This window comes from Lycium ferocissimum, chromosome 12, assembly GCF_029784015.1.
Source record: "Lycium ferocissimum isolate CSIRO_LF1 chromosome 12, AGI_CSIRO_Lferr_CH_V1, whole genome shotgun sequence".
NCBI classification, from domain to species: Eukaryota; Viridiplantae; Streptophyta; class Magnoliopsida; order Solanales; family Solanaceae; genus Lycium; species Lycium ferocissimum.
In genome coordinates, this window is record NC_081353.1 from 51,328,425 (window position 1) to 51,348,972 (window position 20,548).

A 20,548-nucleotide genomic window follows, 5' to 3' on the forward strand; every position below is an offset into this window, starting at 1 on the left:
GAAGGGTCTAGGACCCCCTGAACTTGTCGATTTTTATTCAGTGTACACCTAAACTTTACGTTGGCCTAATTACCCCCCTCAACTTGAAAATATGATAGCCTGAACCCCAGACGACGATGTAAGAAAGAGCGTGGATACACTCTCTTTTAGGAGCGTGGATGGGTGAAAAATCAAAAAATCAGCTTCCAAATAGGGTATTTTTCAACTATTAATTGCCACATAATCAATATAATGATTTTATTTGATCCAGTTGTATTTCTTATTGGTTTTTCTTAATATACATTGCATATTTTATCCAAATTGTGTTTTTTTCTTTTTCGATATGATGATTATTTATTTTAGCTATGTATTTTTTTCTTTTTTCGGATCCAAATCTAAATAACTTAGTTGAAAGTTTCAACTTGAAATTCTATTTATTTTATTCAAATAAAAATAAGGTTTAGCAAAAGTAATGAAGTTTAGACGGTGTATTTTTTACGAAAAATATTGTGTATTTTTCATTTCATGCAAGTATTATTTATTTCAACTGTGCATTATTTTTTTTGGGTCAAATTCATAAAATATTTGGTTTATATTTTATTTGATTTCTTTTTCAGATTCAATGATTATTTGTTCTTACTGTGTATTTCTTCTTTTCCTGGCCAAATATATAAAAATAACTTGATTAGAATATCATTATCTTTAGGCAAATAAAAAAATTATAGTCAAAGTATTTATATAAAAATAACTTGATTAGAATATCATTATCTTTAGGCAAATAAAAAATTTTTAGTCAAAATATATTCAAGTTCTTTTTTACAGATTTGGCCCGAAAAAGATGATTCAAATAATTGTTGAACTTAAAAAGTAAAAAATATATATTTTATCCTTTAAAAAATGCCACATGGACAAAAAAATCCATGTGGCAGCGCGTGTTGACCACCTCCATGGGTTGTCAGCGTCTGATAGTAATTTGATTAAATTTGAGGGGCCTATCATATTTTCATATTTTCAAGTTTAGGGGGGTAATTAGGCCAACGTAAAGTTTAGGTGTACACTGAATAAAAATCGACAAGTTCAGGGGGTCCTGGACCCTTCTGCCTAGTATAAATGGTGGAATAAAATAATTCCGGGGCTAATTAATACTCATAATTAAATGCGGAGTAAATAATCCCACATTTTATCCCGGGATTATTGTCATTATCTCACCAACCAAACGACCCGCATTAATATAGTTTAACCAGTTGTGATGTATTACTTATTTTTAGTAGTAATTTTTTCCTAGGTTATACACACACTACAATTAGCTTTTAAGTAATTGATTCATATAAAGTTCTTTTATATTTTTCCTGTGACAGCAATTCATAACTGACTTTCAAATAAATTAATAATGAACAATCTATTATCTTTACACCATTTACAGTTTTGCTGTTTGACACAGTTTATTTCATATTAAAGGGGCTAAATTGTATTATCTAGCACCTTTTTTTGTGTGTTTATCTCGCATTTTGAATTGTCCTCATTTGAAACTAAACCATATGCGAAGGGTATTTCTTACTCACAAAACTAAACATGGTCATGTAGTGTAGTTATCTAAACAACAGTGCACAAAGTTAAAATTTGAACTCAGGTGCTCTAAGTGAGAAAATGACAAAAATGATTCCTTATGTTTGAGGGTGGGTTCAAATAATTCCATAAGTATGCATTTAACAATTTTGATCCTCTAAGTTCTCCAAAAGTTAACACTTTTAGTCTCTTCAAATAATTTACCAAACTTTGTCTAGAAATAAATTTTAAAAGAACAAAAATTATAGAAATCGTATCTCTAAATATGAGTTCCCGCAATTTTCGTCAATTTTAACAAATAGAGTTCGGTAAATCCTTCCCCATATCTCAATTGGGGGATTACACTATGGTATTGTTGTTGTTGTCATTGAGAGTTAGGTAAATATTTGACGGAGACTAGCTTTTCAAAAACTTGAAAGGACCAAAACTGTTAAATACATAGTTAAGGGACTATTCTGAACGCCCCTAAAACATATTTAGCTCTAAGTTGAAGAAATCTTACATTTTGATCCCACCACCTTTGTTTCTCCATTCTTCTACTATCTTCTGTTCTACTTATTACACAGGTAATCGCCGATAATAACTAGCCTTAAAATTAGCTCTTGTAGAGTTTTAATTCCTAATGTTTCTCATTTTTCTTGTATGGATTTTTACTTACATTCTTGTTGTTACAGTGTTGCATTTTGAAATTGACTCTATAATTGAACGATCACTAGTTCTATTTGATTATCAGAATTTTACTCTAAATTGATTTATGTGTTGATTTAACTAAGATTTCTAGTAGTTGTGATGATGTTTACAAGTTTATTTACAGAGTTTTTTTTTTCTCGTAGAGTTTTAACCTTGCACGTAATTTAAATCCTCATTTTTCTTTTTCTTTTTTGTTGTATGAATTTTGCTTATTGTTTTAGCTCGTAATTTTGTGATTTATGCTTTGATTACTTATATTCTTGTTGTTACCGTGTTGCATTTTGAAATTGACTCATAAATTGAACGATCACCAGTTCTGTTTGATAATGAGAAGTTTACTGTGATTTGATTTATGTGTTGCTGATAATGATTTCTAGTAGTTGTTAGTGATGTTTATAAGTTAATTTGCAGAGTTTGTTTCTCATGTGATAATATAGAAGAAAATAGGATTCGTATAGCCGATCCTAACTACTACCTCTGTTTCAATTTGTGTGTCTAAGTTTTGAGTTGGCACGGAGTTTAAGAAAGTAAAGAATACTTTTGAATCTTGTCGTCTTAAACTAAAGATATGTAGAATGTACCAAAATATCCTTTAATCTTGTGGTCTTAAACATGCCATGTGGAAAGTTGGCATTAAAGAGTTGCCAAAAAAGGGAAGAGACATTCTTTTAGAAAACGGACTAAAAAGGAAAGTAAGTTCATTTGCAGAGTTTGTCTCTCATGTGTTAATACAGAGGAACATAGGATTCATATAGTCGATCCCAACTAATTAGGATTGATCGGATAGACTATCTATTGGTCGATTGTTATGGAAAGCTTCAACTTGGATTTGTCATAGTTCTTGTGATTTTTCCAAGTTTATATGTTTGTTATGTGATACAAGCAATATAGGATTGATAAAGGTGATTCCAATTATCTTGGGATACAAATTAATTTTTACTTATTGTTTAGCTCGTTATTTTTCTGATTGACACTTTGATTTGTTACATTCATGTTGTTACAGTGTCAATGCACGATATGTTGCATTTTGAAAATGACTCCTCAATTGAACGATCACCAGTTCTATTTGATTATCAGAAATTTACTTTACTCTGGATTTATGAAGAATTAACTTAAATAGTCGTTCACCCAACCGTTTAAACTAAAAATAGCTAGTGGAGTATTTTATATATATATATGTATGTATGTATATATATGTATGTATGTATATATAATCATGGATAATCTATGTATACCAGCTATAAAAAATAAACAATAAATTTGACTGGTTATTTACGTAAGGATCCCGATTATAATGATTAGCTGCAACTAAGATTTCTAGTAGTTGTTGTGATGTTTACAATTTAATTTGTTGAGTCTGTTTCTCATGTGATACAGAGGAACATAGGATTCATATAGCCGACCCCAATTAATTAGGATTGAGCCAATAGACTCTCTATGGGTTGATTTCTCAGGTGGTCACTTAACTAATAGTTATTATCTCAAAAAGTCACTTTCTTTGTTGAAGAAAATTGGAATCAAGAAGAAATGTGACTTTCTGAGATAATAACTACTCCCCCGTTCCAATTTAAGCGTCTTAGTGTAACTAGGCACGGAGTTTAAGAAACAACGGGAGACTTTTGAATCTTGTAGTCTTAAATTAATTATGTGTGTAGTTCTTTAAATCTTGTGGTCGTAAACTTGTCATGTAGAATATTGGAACTGGAAAACTTAGTAAATATAGAAAGAGACACTCTTTTTGGGACAGACCAAAAGGAAAGTAAGATACTTAAATTGGGACGGAGGGAGTATTAGTTAGTGACCATATGAGAATCAACCCGATTATCTATGGGTTGATTGGTAGTGAAAGGCTTCTACTTGGATTTGTCATAGGTCTCGTGATTTTTGCATGTTAATTAGCAGCATTTATGTGTTTCTCATGTGATACAAGGAATATAGGATTGATATAGTTGATCCCAACTATGTTGTGATTGATTACCGATTAAAAAAAAAAAAAAAAAAAAAAACAAAAACTATTTTTGATTGAGGCGTATAATATTGATTGATTGATTTGTTTGTCATCTGATAATGGCTTACGAAGTGGTTACGGTGTAGTAATCAACTTTTAGCATTACAAACCAATTCTCTGAAATATTTCTCTTGGAAGAAGAATTACAATAAGGACCACAAGTCTAAGCATTTGAAGCCGATTGCATAAGCTCTCGTATTTTCATTATCAAATACTTGTTACATGGATGAACTTGGGCCATGTGCATTATTTAAACTTACAATATAGCTTGGTATCTTTGCCTCTAGCTCCCTCTTTTTGCTTATGTGTCTCTCGAGGGCAAACAGGATTCAATTTTTTTCTGGCTGCTTATACTTTTGTGAGCATCTCGTTGTCAGTAAGACAGTTTCTTGACTGAAGCTTATCTTTCTTTGTTTCTCATTGCAGGAAAATTAAGGAACCATGGGGATCATAGAAAAGATTAAAGAAATAGAAACTGAGATGGCTCGTACACAGAAGAATAAAGCAACTGGTAATTATCATTGTCATGTTACTAAAGCCTTTCTTTGACAGTTGTGTTATTTACAATCGTTATTTGAAGTGCCACTCGCGCTATTGTTAAGCCTAACCCAGTCAAGAAAATGCAGTACACTTACCTTTTCTGTTCATCCTGAGTCCTCCTGGAACCTTGTCAAAGCGATATGCTGCCTGAAGGAGCATAGACTCTTGATACTGTCTTTAAATTAAGAGAAAGAGAGAAAAATGTGTGGAATATTGGTGTTTTTACTTGGTGGCTATTGGCTTCTATTCTACAACTTGTTATTATTATTTGATGAACCATCTTAATTAACTTATTCTCTCTTCTCTAAGCAGTAATCATGCAGATTAATCGACATAAACCCTCAGGGGGCACTAAAGGATATGGTCGGCATAGAGCACTATTGGATAGTTGAGATTCAAAAGAACTAGTGCTAGAATATGAACTTCACATGGATCTTGCAAGAATAAGAACATCCCTTATGGTTTAGCATGGGAGATATTTATTTGAGAGCAATTATTTTAGAGCTTTGTAGTTGTTCTTGATGATTCATTCTTCTTCCCTTAATTCCTCTGTACATGTATTTTGTGTTATGAGGTACAGGCATACTCCATGTATCCTCTCACATACAAACGAGTGTGGTAAATTTTATTTATATCTTGTATCCGTGATGAATAAACCTGTCTGTATGTCAACCTTCCCTAAAATTTCCTCGGTAGCTTAGTGATGTACTTTACCTTGGATGTACAGAGTATCATCTTGGTCAGCTGAAGGCTAAGATAGCAAAGCTGAGGACACAACTGCTGGAGCCACCTAAAGTATGTTAATTTGGTGTTTCAGACTGTTAATTGGTGCAGTGAATTCTCCATTAACTTAGTTTCCTACTGTCCTCTAGATTTCGTGATATAAAGTTCATGTTCCCTGAAGCCGGCTTTCCCCTAGCTGTCCTTTTTTTTCCTTCTTCTAATAGAAAGTTAATAATAACCGTCTGATTATGCTGATGCAACAGGGTTCTAGTGGAGCTGGAGAGGGTTTTGAAGTCACAAAGTATGGCCATGGACGTGTTGCACTAATAGGATTCCCTAGGTTTGACATCTCCTCCTTTTGGTTTTTGATGTCATTATTTTCATCAGAAGGGAAAAGAAGATATAAAATTTTCTACTTGGCTTGTATGGGTTGATTTTACAAAGTAAAATTTTCCGGAGCATTGTGTGCTAGATTATGGAATAAAATCAGCTTTTGGCTTTTGCTGATCTCCTACATCATCTGATTTCCGCCCTAAGTCTTGAAATATTTTGAGTTAATAACCTAAATATCTGAAGATCTTTTATGTGCGATTTCTTCTGGCAAGGCCAAAGATGGGAATCTAACACAGTGACATTTAACTACAGCTGATCTGGTAATGATGGAAAAAGTGGTTCTCAGTGTTTACTTGCTACTGTAAATTTGCTGTTCCCCTCTGGGTGTCATAAAGAATTTCATCTTTCAGTTAAGTTAGCTACAACTCCTGATTCACTAAAAAAATCGATTTTGTCTTTACAGTGTTGGAAAGTCAACACTCCTAACAATGCTGACAGGAACACATTCTGAAGTTGCATCATATGAGTTCACTACACTTACTTGCATCCCTGGTATTATACACTACAACGATACCAAAATTCAATTGCTTGATCTTCCGGGGATCATTGAAGGTGCATCTGAAGGCAAGGGGCGTGGTAGGCAGGTAATTGTTGATACTATTTTAGCAGTTTGGCGAACAGTTCCTGAAGATTGTGATCTTGATGATGAGAGCCTCTGAAGAATTTTGTTTTTGATGACAGGTCATTGCTGTTTCGAAGTCATCAGACATTGTTTTGATGGTTCTGGATGCTTCAAAAGTGAGTGTTGGTTACTCTAGCTGATTATTTGACAGTATAGGTTTTATTAAAGCTCTTTAATGCGCTCCAGGTCTATCGGGCTTTAAGTGCAAAGCAAAGTTAAAGTATGGGCTTCAGTAAAAAAAAAGTGCAATGAAGAAAAAAAATAGATCTGTAATGCAAGAAAAATGGAACAATTCCCTGACAATTAATACATCTCTTTGCCGATCAAATTTATCATTTACTACTGCTCGTTTTGAGATAGAATTCATGGGCAATGTGATGCTTGCCTTAGTGCCTTGCCTGGAGAAAGCGCACCTTAAGCGAGACAAAGCGCCTTCCCATAGCTTTTTTGAGCTTCAGGGCTTGAGCACGCCTAAAATGAGCATTTGCCAACATTGGTTTTCATTAGATATAAATGGTTCAGTAGATGTCTGGTTTGACAGAATTTATTAGATTTATTGTAATTATCTGTGAATGAGTTATTTAAGTTTGATATGATATTCTGTATATTTTATTTTAAAACTGAATCTTCCATCTCGGAAACTCCTCGAAGGGACCGTTGGGGCATTTGCAGCTGTTCATTTCATATGCTTTGTTTCTGGAGATCTACTCCTTTCCTGCAAGTGACTGAATTCCACATGCTCACTGTGTTCCATACATATGTGATATTACATCTAATACACACAAGCGCGCCTGCACACACATACACCGCATGTCCATGTGTACATGTATAGTCTCAGCAAATTTCAAATTTATTACAATTTGTCTATTATACTTTGTACTATTTCGTCCATAATGTTGCCTAGCATGTTACTTATCAAAAAAAAAAAAAAAAAAAATGTTGGCTAGCATGTTAATGTTCATGTATGCTGTTTATATCAACAAAATTTTATGGCTTTTTCTTAATCCCTCTTAACATTTTAGTGTATCATGATCAACATTTAGCCCTTACTTTAAAGCCTCTCATACTTAAATGCTGGAAACTTTCAAGGTCTATCTTATTACTTTATGATTTTGATATTCTCCGGATTGTAAGTAGATATATCATATATATCTTGTGATCGGTGGATAAACTTTACAAGTCTGAAATTTTTTCTGGAACTAAGGCTCCTAATTGTAACAGTCTTGTGATTTATGGATAGATTCTATCTTTATGAGAGTCAACCATACTATAAGAGTGTCTCCTACAAGTTAGATCCATGGAATGCGGCAAGAAAAAGCAATATTATCAACTTGCTGTACCTATTATATATGATAAGCTTGTCTCTGATATGCTTACGATTCAAATGTCTAGTACACGCGGCCTTGATTATGTCATACCCATCTTAGACTTGACGAATTGTCTTGTGGAAGAAACAATAATATACGTTGTATTTGGACCACAGCAATTATGCATGAAGTTAGTAATGGTGAAACAAAGCTGTAACGGCTTGTCTGGTCGCTGTACATGTTGGGAGTCCGGAAATTTGGTGGTTAGTTGTACCTTTTGTTTGTGTGTCCTGAGGACGTCCTATTTCATAACTATTAAATTCATCTTGTTCCCTCCTTATCAAAAATCAATCATCTTGTTCCCCTGGTAGCTGGTCAACAAACTATTGACTTGGCTGTTAAACTTCCTTGTTGATTATAGAATTTTCATATTCTTTGCACTTCCTATTAAGAGGTAATGGATTCCTTTTCAATTCAGAGCGAAGGCCATCGACAAATTTTAACAAGGGAGCTGGAAGCTGTGGGACTGCGATTAAATAAACGACCACCGCAGGTGATCTATTGTGCATAGTATTTATGTTGTCATTTTAGCTCCTTTTTTCTTATTGCATTATTTTTATTTATCCTTCGTCTCTCTGTTTTTTATTTGTGAAGATATCATTTGTTCTGGAGGATTTTCTCAATTATTTGCACTTCCTATTAAGAGGTAATGGATTCCTTTTCATTCAACTACTGTATAACGTTGTATGGGATGATCTTATAGCAAGAATATGTTGTTATTTTAGCTCCTTTTTTCTTAAGTTATTTTTATTTATCCTTTGTCTCTCTGTTTTTCATTTGTGAAGATATCATTTGTTCTGGAGGATTTTCTCAATTATTTGCAACACAACTACTGTATAACATTGTATGGGATGATTTAATATTATGAGAAAGTTGATGAAGTTCAGGGCTTTTGCTCCATTTAACTATGTTGATGAAGTTTATGCAAAAGGAGTTTTGAGTAAGGATGGCTATTAGAGAATGCTTCTTCTATCTATATCAGTGGTTGGGATCTAATTTGAAAATGTTTCTTTCTCACAATATTTTTTCTAGAAAGTTGCTTTTGTTATCTCTTTTTCTTTTGATAAGTAAAGTCTCTTTCTTTAGCAAGTGTAGTTTTAGTTTTGTTGCACGCTTGCAGTCATTGACAATATGTTAACCTCAGATCTGACAACTTCAAAATATGGATCTAACTTACATTACCAAATGGTTGCAGATATACTTCAAGAAGAAAAAGACGGGGGGGATTTCTTTTAACAGCACTATGCAGCTGACACATGTTGATGAGAAGCTCTGCTATCAAATCCTTCACGAATACAAGATTCACAATGCTGAGGTACTCTTGCCTGTTAGGCAAATAAGCTGCCGAACAGATGTGGGAACTTCTATTTTCTAACAAACAAAAGGGCTGATTCTACTAACATTTTGTGGATTCCTGTTTGCAAGTTCACATCTGCCTCTTCCCCTTTTATATGTGCAAAAACTCTTAAGTTTATATTCATTGTTCACCTTGTTAGGTTTTATTTCGTGAAGATGCTACAGTGGACGACTTTATTGATGTTATTGAGGGAAATCGTAAATACATGAAGTGTATATATGTCTACAACAAGATAGATGTTGTCGGTATTGATGATGTGGACAGATTATCCCGACAGCCAAACTCCATTGTCATCAGCTGCAACTTGAAGGTATTTTGTGTAATAGTTATATGAATACTGAAAGAAACAACATCACAGATAGAGCAAGTTTTTGATGAATCAGAAAGCTTTCTAATCTAGTTTAAAGTTTTACCAAGGTGCTACCTTTATTACAATTTACTGCTTTTTGGCATTTGCATATTGATATTTAGTGTGACTGCAATGAAGAACATATTTAAGCGTCTTGGATGTGCATTGTCTAGGCTTGTCCGCTAAATACAGTTGGCATGGACAATGTGCAGTACATGTAAGTTGCAAATATTTTCTTTTTGTGTGGGTCTGTATGACTTCCAAGACCTTGTTTTCTTAAGAAGTATTCTCTCTTTTGTAGCTTGTTCTTTGTGAAATATTAAGAGCCTTAATTCTACCAGGATCTCAATGATCCTTCCAAGTTGGATTTCTTCATTTTGAATATGGGTTTTGGGCTCAGTAATTGCATTTACTTCTTTTCCTTTGTGAAATTTGTCTTGAAGATCCAAAGGGAAATTGAGGACGGTGGGACGTGAATCCATGGGCATATGTGACTGCCCTGTTGCTTGTGTTGGAATACAGTCAAGCTATTCCTCACCTGCTACTATGCTTTTCAGGAATCTTCTAACCCATTGCCTTGTCTATATAACTAAAATATTGCTATTGAATTTGCTACAGCTGAATCTGGACAGACTACTTGCGAGAATGTGGGAAGCTATGGGTCTTGTCAGAGTTTATACAAAGCCTCAAGGCCAGCAACCAGATTTCGCAGAACCTGTGGTTCTCTCTGCTGTATGTCGTGTCACTTTATGCTTTTAAAAATTTTCCAATTTGTGCTCTGTTACTGGAGAAACAATTCCCATTTTCTGGTCTTTAGTTGGGGCAGTTTGTTGTGTTAAAGTTCTTTGAACAACCCTCTTGTTTATCTCTGTACTATTGATGAAATCTTTTTCATGTATTTATGATTTCAGGATAGAGGTGGCTGTACTGTAGAAGATTTCTGTAATCACATACATAGGAGCCTTGTTAAGGATGTGAGGTATGTCTTGGTTTGGGGCACGAGTGCAAAGCACTACCCTCAGCATTGTGGTCTCAGTCATCTGCTTCAGGATGAAGACGTGGTTCAGATTGTCAAGAAAAAGGTAACTAGTTTTGCTTTTGGGATTTCAACACATTCTCATTATTAATATTAATATCAGCCGTAGCACCACCTCTTTGATTTCATGACAATTGTCTCGCAAACTTCACATACCTTTGATCTTCAGACAGATGATGATTTGAATATTTCATGGCAACATGTTTTTTAGGAGTAGTTTCTTTACTTGTAAATTCAATTTGGGCCTTGAATATTGTGTCAATATATCGTCAAGCGACCAAGTATACTTTCCGCTCACAAAGTAGAGGCAAATTTGTACTGCAATTTCTTCTATATATCAGCTTTAAGAGTTATCTCAATGTGTGCATCATGAAACACTTGATGCTTATGACATTCAAAGCATTCATTTGTGCTTTGCAGGAGAAGGATGATGGTGGAGGCAGAGGCCGATTCAAATCACATTCTAATGCTCCTGCTCGGATATCTGACCGAGAAAAGAAGGCTCGACTGAAGACATAGTTTAATTAGAGGGTCAAGATTTTTTATGTATGTGATAATTGTTGGGGCATCAATTTTCGATCGGAGAGTATATTGAAGGAAAGTAATTACGATACTAGAGAATAGTTGAGAGGTTTCTTCAACTCTATGGTGTGAAACTACTCAATATTACGATGTAAATGCTAGTGTATAAAAAATATGGACATATGTGTCACGTCCTTAGTCTCCAACTAAGCGCACGTGTGGCACTTGACAACTCGCTCATGTTTTTTGCTCAACTTGCTCGCGATCTTGTTATACCAAGTCAACCTAGATTACTACACAAGATCGCTAAGAGAATGGTAAACTAGGAAGACAAAAGAAATTTGCTAAAGGAAGCTTTTTGTATTAGGGAGAACTTGTGATTTTTGCTTGATGGTTGTCACGATTCAACTTGGGGTCGCGCGGGCACCTACCTTTTCTATCTCGGTAGGCGAACTCTCTCATTGAATAGCACATCAATTGAATAAAGACGAATCATTTAAAACAATTGATATTTAGAAATAACAATGGAACGTTACAAAATATTCAATCACCTCAAGTATTTATAAGATTACAACAGTTACATGATTACAGACTCGATTCAATTTCTCATGACCTGGTCTAGACTAGTACAAAAGCGACTAAATGAATTTTGATTTCTGCTATATTTTAAGACTCAACCTCCATCCCGGAATGAAGTGAGAGGAGGTCTTCAAGATCGCCACCACGCTTTTTCGCACACGTCACAGTCACCCACCTGAAACAATCTACACTCCGAAAAGGGTGTAGCAAGTGCAATATCAGTAAAATCCATGCGTACTGAGTAAGTATCATAGGCCGACAATGGTTAATAACACATATCAGTAAAAGAATTCACAGATAAACATGATAACAACCCAATCAAGTCATACGTCTATCTACCACACACTGTACATCAATACTTTTTAGTCATTAACTTCACCCCAATAATCACCAACCAATCTCGCAACTCACATATCATTAAGTCGTTTGTTTTAGTCTAGTAGTCAACTCATCATTAAGACACCTGTTATCCTACATCACATAGAGACCAAACATATAACAAATCTTACGGACGGACTATGGGGTACTTCAACAAATTCAATCAATAAATCCAAATCCAAGTACACGTCATTGCCTAAGTAAAGCATCTAATCCTAAATGTGCCAAGTCTGAATATATCAAGTCCGAATCCAACACCACAAGTACAACACCAACATCTCAAAATCAAATCATAATGCAATGCAATGCAATAGTGTATGAATGCAATGCAATGCAATAGTGTATGAATGCAATGCAATGCCATGCAAATGCGGTGTACATATGTACTCCGAACGGAAATATCGTCGTCTCGGTAGCACAACCCAGTGTGACTCGCGAAGTCTAAGTGCCACCCATCCCGGATCTTTGCCCAACAGACAGACGGGACCTCGGATCTTTGCCACGGAGGGTTCTCACTGACACCACTCTGGGGGACCCGCGGAGTCCATGCACTAACAATGATTCCGGAACTAACATCGGATATGCAACAACGATTTCGGAATTGATCATCGGACATCGGCCATCTCACGTCACTCAAGTAAAAGAGTTTTATCAAGTATCAATTTCACTCAATCAACGATTCCGGGATGAACCTCGGATATCGGCCATGCAATAGTGTATCATGAAAATGAGAGTGCATGCAAGTATGGATCAACATCGATAATGGTGCTCAATATCGCAAGTACCAACAATGGGCACGCCAACAATATATCCGAATCACAAATACCAACAGTGGGTATGCCAATAATATAACCGAATCGCAAATACCAGCAGTGGGTATGCCAATAATATAACCGAATCACAAGTACCAACAATGGGTACGCCAATAATGTATCCGAACCATAACTACCAACAATGGGTATGCCAATAATATAATCGAATCACAATTACCAACAATGGCTACGACAACAATATCGTAATCAAGACGATAACAGAATCCAATATTTATCAACAACTCATGGCATCAAGCCGGCACAATAGAACAATCAAATCACAACACAGCGGGGTGGCTAATTCCCAACACGCAACAGGTTAATCAAATCGATATACATTATTACCACTTCCCTAGATCAGCCTATTAGCTTAGAACAGGTAATCTCACCCTACGCTCACAATAGCCTATTAGCTTAGAACAAGTAATCTCACCCTACGCTCACAATCATTCGTCACAACTCAATCTAGAGCTCGGTCACAATCGTTGGTGCATTTTATCCTTCCATTTATCAACTAGATTCACTATTGATAGCATAACACAATTAATCACATATTACGGGAATTATCATCATTAGACACAGAAATAGGTATCACCCATTTATATCAAATTTTCTAAGCCACATAAAATCCACCGATTTTAAGAAGGCCACATCATACATTTTAAATAATCTAAGGTGCCACAAGCCAGAACACACAATCACACATCAATACCATCCTAGGATTCTATCCCAAATCTCCAATTCCTATACATGCATTCTCCGTTCCTTCTAATACACGAATATGGAAAACTAACCGGAGTCTACCAAAAAGGAAAGCCATAACCTACCTGGCAGCCGAACAGGTGCCACGAACCCACATCTTGTTTCGTCTTTCAAAGCGTCTCCAAAAAATCAAACTCTATCACATATGAATTCTATGTAAGAAACCATGAATAATAATACCCATATTGACTATATTCTATTCGGGTCAAAAACCCACTCTTTAATTTGGGAAAACGGGACTCAAGGGCAAAACGAGAATTTTATGACCAAAATACCAAATTCAATACCAAAGGGTGAAAGCCCAATACTTTAATCATATGAATACTCAATTAATTCTCAAAATCATCATTTATATGAAAACCCCCAAATTTGGGTCTAAGAACCCTAACTTGATTCAAGAAATTCAACTCCATAAAGATGGGTTATTGATAAACAAGCCTAGATACAACATTATCTAGCATAAACAACAATATTAACATCATTAATCACAATCTAGGAAGTAAATTCTTTTTTAGAACTCTTTCGTAAAAAACCCCATAAACCCTCCTTTGATTATAAGGATTCTATGGTTAGAATAAGGATTAGGAGATGAAGCTAAATGATTATAGAGCCAAGAATCTTACCTTAGTGGAGAAATAGGTAGAAAACCCTTCAGTTCGCTTCTCTCTAGCCCTTAGAATGAAATAAGAATAATGACTAAGTGTCTAGGGTTTTTACAAATATAAGGCACACGGGAGGCCGTCGAGTGCTGGTATATCCTAGAGCCGCTCCGGCGCTTATAAGAAAAGACAACGATACCCCCGGCGAAATCTGTCAACTGCACGAGATCTCCTACGCCCGGCCTGCAGGCTGCACCGTTACGGCGGTCCCCTCCACACAAGACCTCACTACGGTTCACAATGGCCACCCGCGCCTACGGCGGTCAGTGCCGCGGCGGACACGCAACTAGAAAACGACTCGAACTTTCACGAATTCGACTCCGAAATTCGATTATCATCGGAGATCCAAAACACACAAACAAAGTATGCAGATATACATAAAAATGTGCTACGAACTCATTCGTAGCCTCGGAATTCCCATCAGAGGTCTCGTTGACCTAGTCAACCCCCGATACCTCAAACTAACTTTTCAATCCAGGTCCCAAAATGCACCCAATTACATTGGGAACCGAAACGAATATGCACACAAGTTCTAAACGACCATCCGGAGCTCTCGGAATCGATGAATTTTTAAAAAAGGTCCGTTTACTCAAAAGTCAACTTTGAGTCAACTCATTTTCGCTTAAAGCCCAATTTTTCTAGAAAACATTCTAAAGCCAACAACAATGCCTAGGAAGTCATGCCAACTATCTCCTCGGGTCAAAATAATTCTAATGAGACTCGGGGAACGGGTCAACGAGGACAAAATGGAATAATCACGGTAACGACAAAATGGGTCGTTACAATGGTTTTTACAAATGGATGCCTCTCTATTTATACTACTCACCTAGAGACTAGTATGCAAATAATAATTAATGTATAAGTCCCTACATATTTACAAAGAAGTCCCTTCTTTAGAATTATCTACTAAGCTAGAATATTCTAAGGTCTTCCTAAGAAATCTTCTAGCAAGTCCATAAATATCTAGATCATTTCCATGGGGATCTCCATAGCTGTAGAATCTTCCAATACATGCTAGCCTTATTTTCATGTAAGTATCCACATGGCAAAAATAGCTTCAAATGGCACCTAGGTGGCATGATGATGTGGTGGGTTATCACACTCTCCCACACCTGATGGTGCGACGACCACGGCGCACTGCTGCTGCATACACTCTTGAATCTTGTCCTTAAACTGCCACAAGTCTTCGTATCACTCCCATGTGGCCTCCTCTGGTAATTGCCACTTCTAATGGACGAGGAACATCGTGGTAGCTTTTTGCCTTTGTTTTCGCCTAGCCTGGTAGTCAATGATAGCTTCAATCTCCCTATCGTGTGAGGCGGTGATGGTAACTGACGCACGACTTGCCCCTTTCTCGGTTCATACTCCAACTCAATCTTGTGATCTAGCTTACACCTAAGAGGCAAGTGCTTAGGTAGCTCGTCGGGAATACTATCTTTGTTCTCTTTGAGCAAATTATCTATCCAAGACGATAGGGTCTCTTTGGTACCATTATCTTCCTCCAAACTTGTAATGGTTGTCATGAAAGTTGGCTCCTCTTTCTTGAGCTCCTTGATAAACTGGATAGCTGAAAGTTGTGCTTGGCCCTATCCATGCGGCATAGTCACTGTAGGCACCATGCAAGCTCCTTCTCACTCCAAGACCCAGAGACGGATGAGGTAGGGATCGATCATCGTGTCGCAATGTCTAAAGAACTCTTGCCCCAGAACAATATAATGTCAAAGATATCCATAGTAGTGGCGGTGAAGTTTGTCGTACCTTTCCAATCGTCTAATCTGACACTAACACCATTGGATACACCACGAGCATTTTCTGGCTCAGCATTCACGATTTTGATGCGGGCGTTAATTGGAGCGAGCTTCAACTCTAGTCTCCTCGCTGCGGCGTTGGTCACAAAATTATGAGTCGCCCTAGTGTCTATCAGTGCACGAGCCGGCTTCTTGTTAATGGTGAGGTCCACATACTGGTTATTATTCTAGTTGGTTTGGCTATCTTGCTTCGTGACAACGCTCCATAGTCTGATCGTCCCCAACTGTGCGATTCCTGAACTTTATGCTTACGCCTGCTCGTTTATTTCATGCACCATATAGCTGAGGCTCTTCAAATCAGGGCAATTTCTGAAGTTGTGCGGCCCTCCGCATAAGTAGCATCCTTTCTTCTTGATTTGTGCCTTCTTTTCAGCATAGCCTTGACGACCACTTGACTTTTTATCGTCGAACTTGTTGTCATTTTGAGTCTTGGAGTATTGTTGTTGCGACTCCTTGCTCTCGCCACGGTTTCCCTTACCTTTGGCATCACTACCCTTTGACTCATTGCCTTAGCCTTTGTCATGCTTGTCATGCCTGAAGTCCATCAAAGACTCGGCCTCTATTATGGCTTGGTCTATGTCTGCGACTTGACGGAATTACAACTCCTGCTTAGCCCAATTTTGCAACCCGTCTATAAAGTGAAACAATAAGTCATCGTTGGTGAGGTTGGGAATTTGAAGCGTAAGGGTGGTGAACTCCTTGACATTTTGGTGGTGAACTCCTTGACATAGTCTCGTATGCTTCCCGTTTGCTTCAACTCCCTAAGTTTGCGCCTTGCCTCATACAAGACATTATTTGGGAAAAACTGTCGCTTGAACTCATTCTTGAACTGATCCCACATGCTGATTGTGTATAGACCTCTCCCAGCATCGGTGACCTTTCTTCTCCACCATAGCATGGGAGTCTCTGAGAAGTAAAACACAGTGGTGTTGATCTTAGCCTCATCGTCCCTCACTTTTCCATTGAAATAGTTCTCCAAGTGCCAAAGAAAGTTCTCCACTTTTTGTGCATCACGAACCCCTTTGAACACTGGTGGCTTGGGACATCGATCTTAGCCTCTCTTGTTACAACAACATTGTTTGTTGCCTCGATCAGACCAGTGTCAACCTTCTCTTTGAGTGCCACTATCTTTGCCTTCATGGCATCGATAGTACTCAACGCCTCCATGAGTCTGCACTCTAGGGCAGTGATGGTTTGCTTTACCTCAATCTCGGCCTGCGTACGTCCCGCCAAGTCATTTCGGATGCTTTCAATCTCTTCAAGAGTGTGCCCCTCAAGAATGCTAAGAGTGCCCTCCACCTTCCCCAGACGTTGGCCAAAGATGTCTATAGCGTCCATCCCCACATTAACCTTCATAACCCACTCTTTACCGAGCGAGACGTCCTCGGATAAGACCTCCACGTCATCCTTGCTCGCCTCAATGGTAGATGGTTCTTGGGATATTCGTTTGACACAACTTTTTGGCTCTTATTGGCGGCATTCCTCTTTTGTTATGGCCCTTCTTGCCATTGGCATCCTGGGTGACGTTGGCTTGGGCTTTAGCAGCGTTGATTTCTCCGTCGTTTGCCATTCCCTTAGTTGCGACCCTTCATTCTGATATCGATTTCTCCGTCGTTTGCCATTCCCTTAGTTGCAACCCTTCATTCTAATACCACGTTGTCACGTCCTTAGTCTCCAACTAAGTGCACGTGTTGCACTTGACAACTCGCTCACGTTCTTGCACAACTTGCTCACAATCTTGCTATGCCAAGTCAGCCTAGATTACTACACAAGATCGCTAAGAGAGTGGTAAATCAGGAAGACAAGAGAAATTTGCTAAAGGAAGCTTTTTGTATTAGTAAGAACTTGTGATTTTTGCTTGATGGTTTTTACAAATGGATGCTCCTCTATTTATACTACTCACCTAGGGACTAGTATGCAAATAATAATTGATGTATAAGTCCCTACATATTTACAAAGAAGTCCTTTCTCAAGAATTGTCCACTAGGCTAGAATAGGTCTTCCTAAGAAATCTTCTAGCAAGTCCATAAATATCTAGAACATTTCCATGGGAATCTCCATAGCTCACACGCTAGCCTCATTTCCATGTAAGCATCCACATGGTAAAAATAGCTCCAAATGGCACCTAGGTGGCATGATGATGTGGCGGGTCATCACATATGCCTTCCTTCCGAAGGCAAGGTGTCCTGCTAAGAGTTTCCATCCGTTAATGGAAATTTAGATGCCAGCTTCCAACCGGCAGCAGGTCTTTGTGAGAACTAATATGGTTTAAATGATAAGAGGCCTGAGGGAACTTCTGATACCAAAAATGTTTCTTTTCATATCCTGTAGGTTAGTTTCGAAACTAAAATCACTTTAAACTTTAAGGAAAACGATTGCCATTTTATGTATTTGGGTTTTAGAAGTGGACTGCTGGAAAAGGCACGTCAATGCATCTCATAGTTTCTGGGCTGACGGAATCCAAGGGTCGTTTGGTTAGTTAGATAGGGAGATATAATCTCCACATAAGATCTTGCATTAATATAACGTCTTCTAATCCCACTTTTTATTTCTTTATAAATAACACATGTACATGCAAGTTAAGCATAATCAATATATTTGTTTATGCGGGATAGAATGCATGATAAGAATGAGGGTATACATGGATGAAAACAATTAAATCACAAAAAAACTAACTCAACAACAAACTTAGTGTGGTCCAACAAGTGGGGTCTAGGGAGGTGTCCAACAAGTGGGGTCTGGGGAGGGTAAGATTACAGAGACTTATTCCTACCTTTATGGGGTAAAGAGACTGTTTCTGATAGGCCCTTGACTCTAAAGAAAAGACAATGATGTGACAACAAATATCAAGGTAAAAAATATGGTATCAAGAGAAATATGGCAACAAAAATAGCACGGTAAAAAGAAAATGAGGTAACGGAGAAATACAAATTGAAGAAATGAAACTACAGGACTACACATTGAAGAAACGAAACTACACGACTACTGCCTAATACTACTGCTACGGAGACCACTATGCTACCTACTAACCCTCTAGCCTAATTCTCAACCTCCAGACCTTTCTATCTAGGGTCATGTCCTTAGTAAGCTGAAGTTGTGTCATGTCCTGTATAATCACCTCCCCCCAGTTCTTTTTCGGCCTACCTCTACCTCTCCTAACTCCTATTATCTCATACCTCCTTACTGGCGCATCCACACACCTCCTCTTCACATGCCCTAACCATCTTAGTCTCGCTTCCCTCATCTTCTCTGTCATGGGAGCCACTTCCACCTTGCCCCGATAATTTTGTTCCTAACCATATCCCTCTTAGTATGCCCACACATCCATCTGAGAATCCTCATCTCGGCTACACTCATCTTCTGAACGTGGGCGTTCTTGACTGGCTAGCACTCTGCCCCATACAATAAGGTCAGTCTAACCACCACTCTGTAGAATTTATCGTTAAGCCTTGGCGACACGTTCTTATCGCATAGTATCCCAAATGCGAACCTCCATTCACCCACCCCGCCCCAATACGATGAGCGAGCCTTTCTAACTCTTTGATAGTAAATAAACTTTTTATTTTGTTAAAAACGTGATAAAATATTTTTAAATAAGACACTATATACTACTCTATCCGTTCCATAATAAGTGGTGCTTTAGGCTTTTCATTTTGTTTCGAAATAAGTGTGTTCTAGGATTTCAAGAAGAAATTGATCTTATTCTTCCAAACTTACTCTTATTTATAATCAAGAATAATTAAGTAGCTTTTATTTTTCTATATATTAATTAGGGGTATGTTAGTAAAAACACTCATAATTTTCTAGGAGTGAACAATTTCTTAAGGGATGTGCGTAAGCTAAAAACACCACTTATTATGAAACGGAGGGAGTATTGTTTATACATTAACAACATATCCAACAAGAAGTAGTCCTTACGTTACGATTTTTGCATTATTAATTCTTGCATAACTTGTATTAAATTAAACAACTTCTCACTTTGAAAATTACATACATAATCAAACATTGACGTAAAGAATTCAACCTTAAGCTAACCGAAATACTACAACTAGGGCCATCAAAATTTGTTTGATCTGGAAAGTAAATTGAGGATGTAAATAAGGAACCAAAAAAAAAAAAAAAAAAAAAAAAAAAAAAAGGAGGAGGAAAAAATTTGCTCGCCTTATGTATTTATACTAACACAATAATTGTTCGCGTGGGTTAGGTTTTTTGTGAACTACATATTTGTATTAATTTTTTTTTTGTCAAATATGTATAAATTATTAATTAAGAACACTTTAAAGAATTAGAACTCAAGCTTTGAATTACCAAACATGCGTCTTTACATATATGGTTATCAATAAATTATAATTAATAAATAATACATATTCTTACAACAATTCATCACTTAATCATCAA

General features: G+C 37.0%; 1 protein-coding gene across 8 annotated transcripts; it reads left to right on the plus strand.

The window, feature by feature from the left end:
* Positions 1-2,053: 2,053 nt before the first annotated feature.
* Positions 2,054-11,342, plus strand: LOC132041012 (developmentally-regulated G-protein 1). Of its 8 annotated transcripts, XM_059431742.1 has the most exons (13): positions 2,054-2,111; positions 4,670-4,754; positions 5,511-5,578; positions 5,770-5,846; positions 6,303-6,483; positions 6,581-6,637; positions 8,307-8,381; positions 9,084-9,203; positions 9,385-9,555; positions 9,768-9,811; positions 10,038-10,326; positions 10,506-10,676; positions 11,051-11,342. In XM_059431742.1, exons 2-13 carry the CDS (start codon positions 4,685-4,687, stop codon positions 11,147-11,149), a joined length of 1,422 nt encoding a protein of 473 aa, XP_059287725.1. In that variant the 5' UTR covers positions 2,054-2,111; positions 4,670-4,684; the 3' UTR covers positions 11,150-11,342. The 8 variants fall into 8 exon arrangements, with proteins under 8 accessions (XP_059287725.1, XP_059287726.1, XP_059287730.1 ...); XM_059431744.1 differs by lacking the exons at positions 2,054-2,111; positions 5,511-5,578 and adding an exon at positions 6,152-6,200 and having other exon boundaries at positions 4,739-4,754; XM_059431745.1 differs by lacking the exons at positions 2,054-2,111; positions 4,670-4,754 and adding an exon at positions 6,152-6,200 and having other exon boundaries at positions 5,530-5,578.
* Positions 11,343-20,548: the final 9,206 nt, after the last annotated feature.

What these genes read in the sequence shown, in the direction of transcription:
- LOC132041012 (XM_059431742.1), top strand. Translation starts at nt 4,685, where the DNA reads ATGGGGATCATAGAAAAGATTAAAGAAATAGAAACTGAGATGGCTCGT. An exon ending in TCATCAGCTGCAACTTGAAG is followed by an intron (nt 9,556 to 9,767) that starts GTATTTTGTGTA and finishes TGCATTGTCTAG; the next exon opens with GCTTGTCCGCTAAATACAGT. An exon ending in ATGGACAATGTGCAGTACAT is followed by an intron (nt 9,812 to 10,037) that starts GTAAGTTGCAAA and finishes TTTGTCTTGAAG; the next exon opens with ATCCAAAGGGAAATTGAGGA.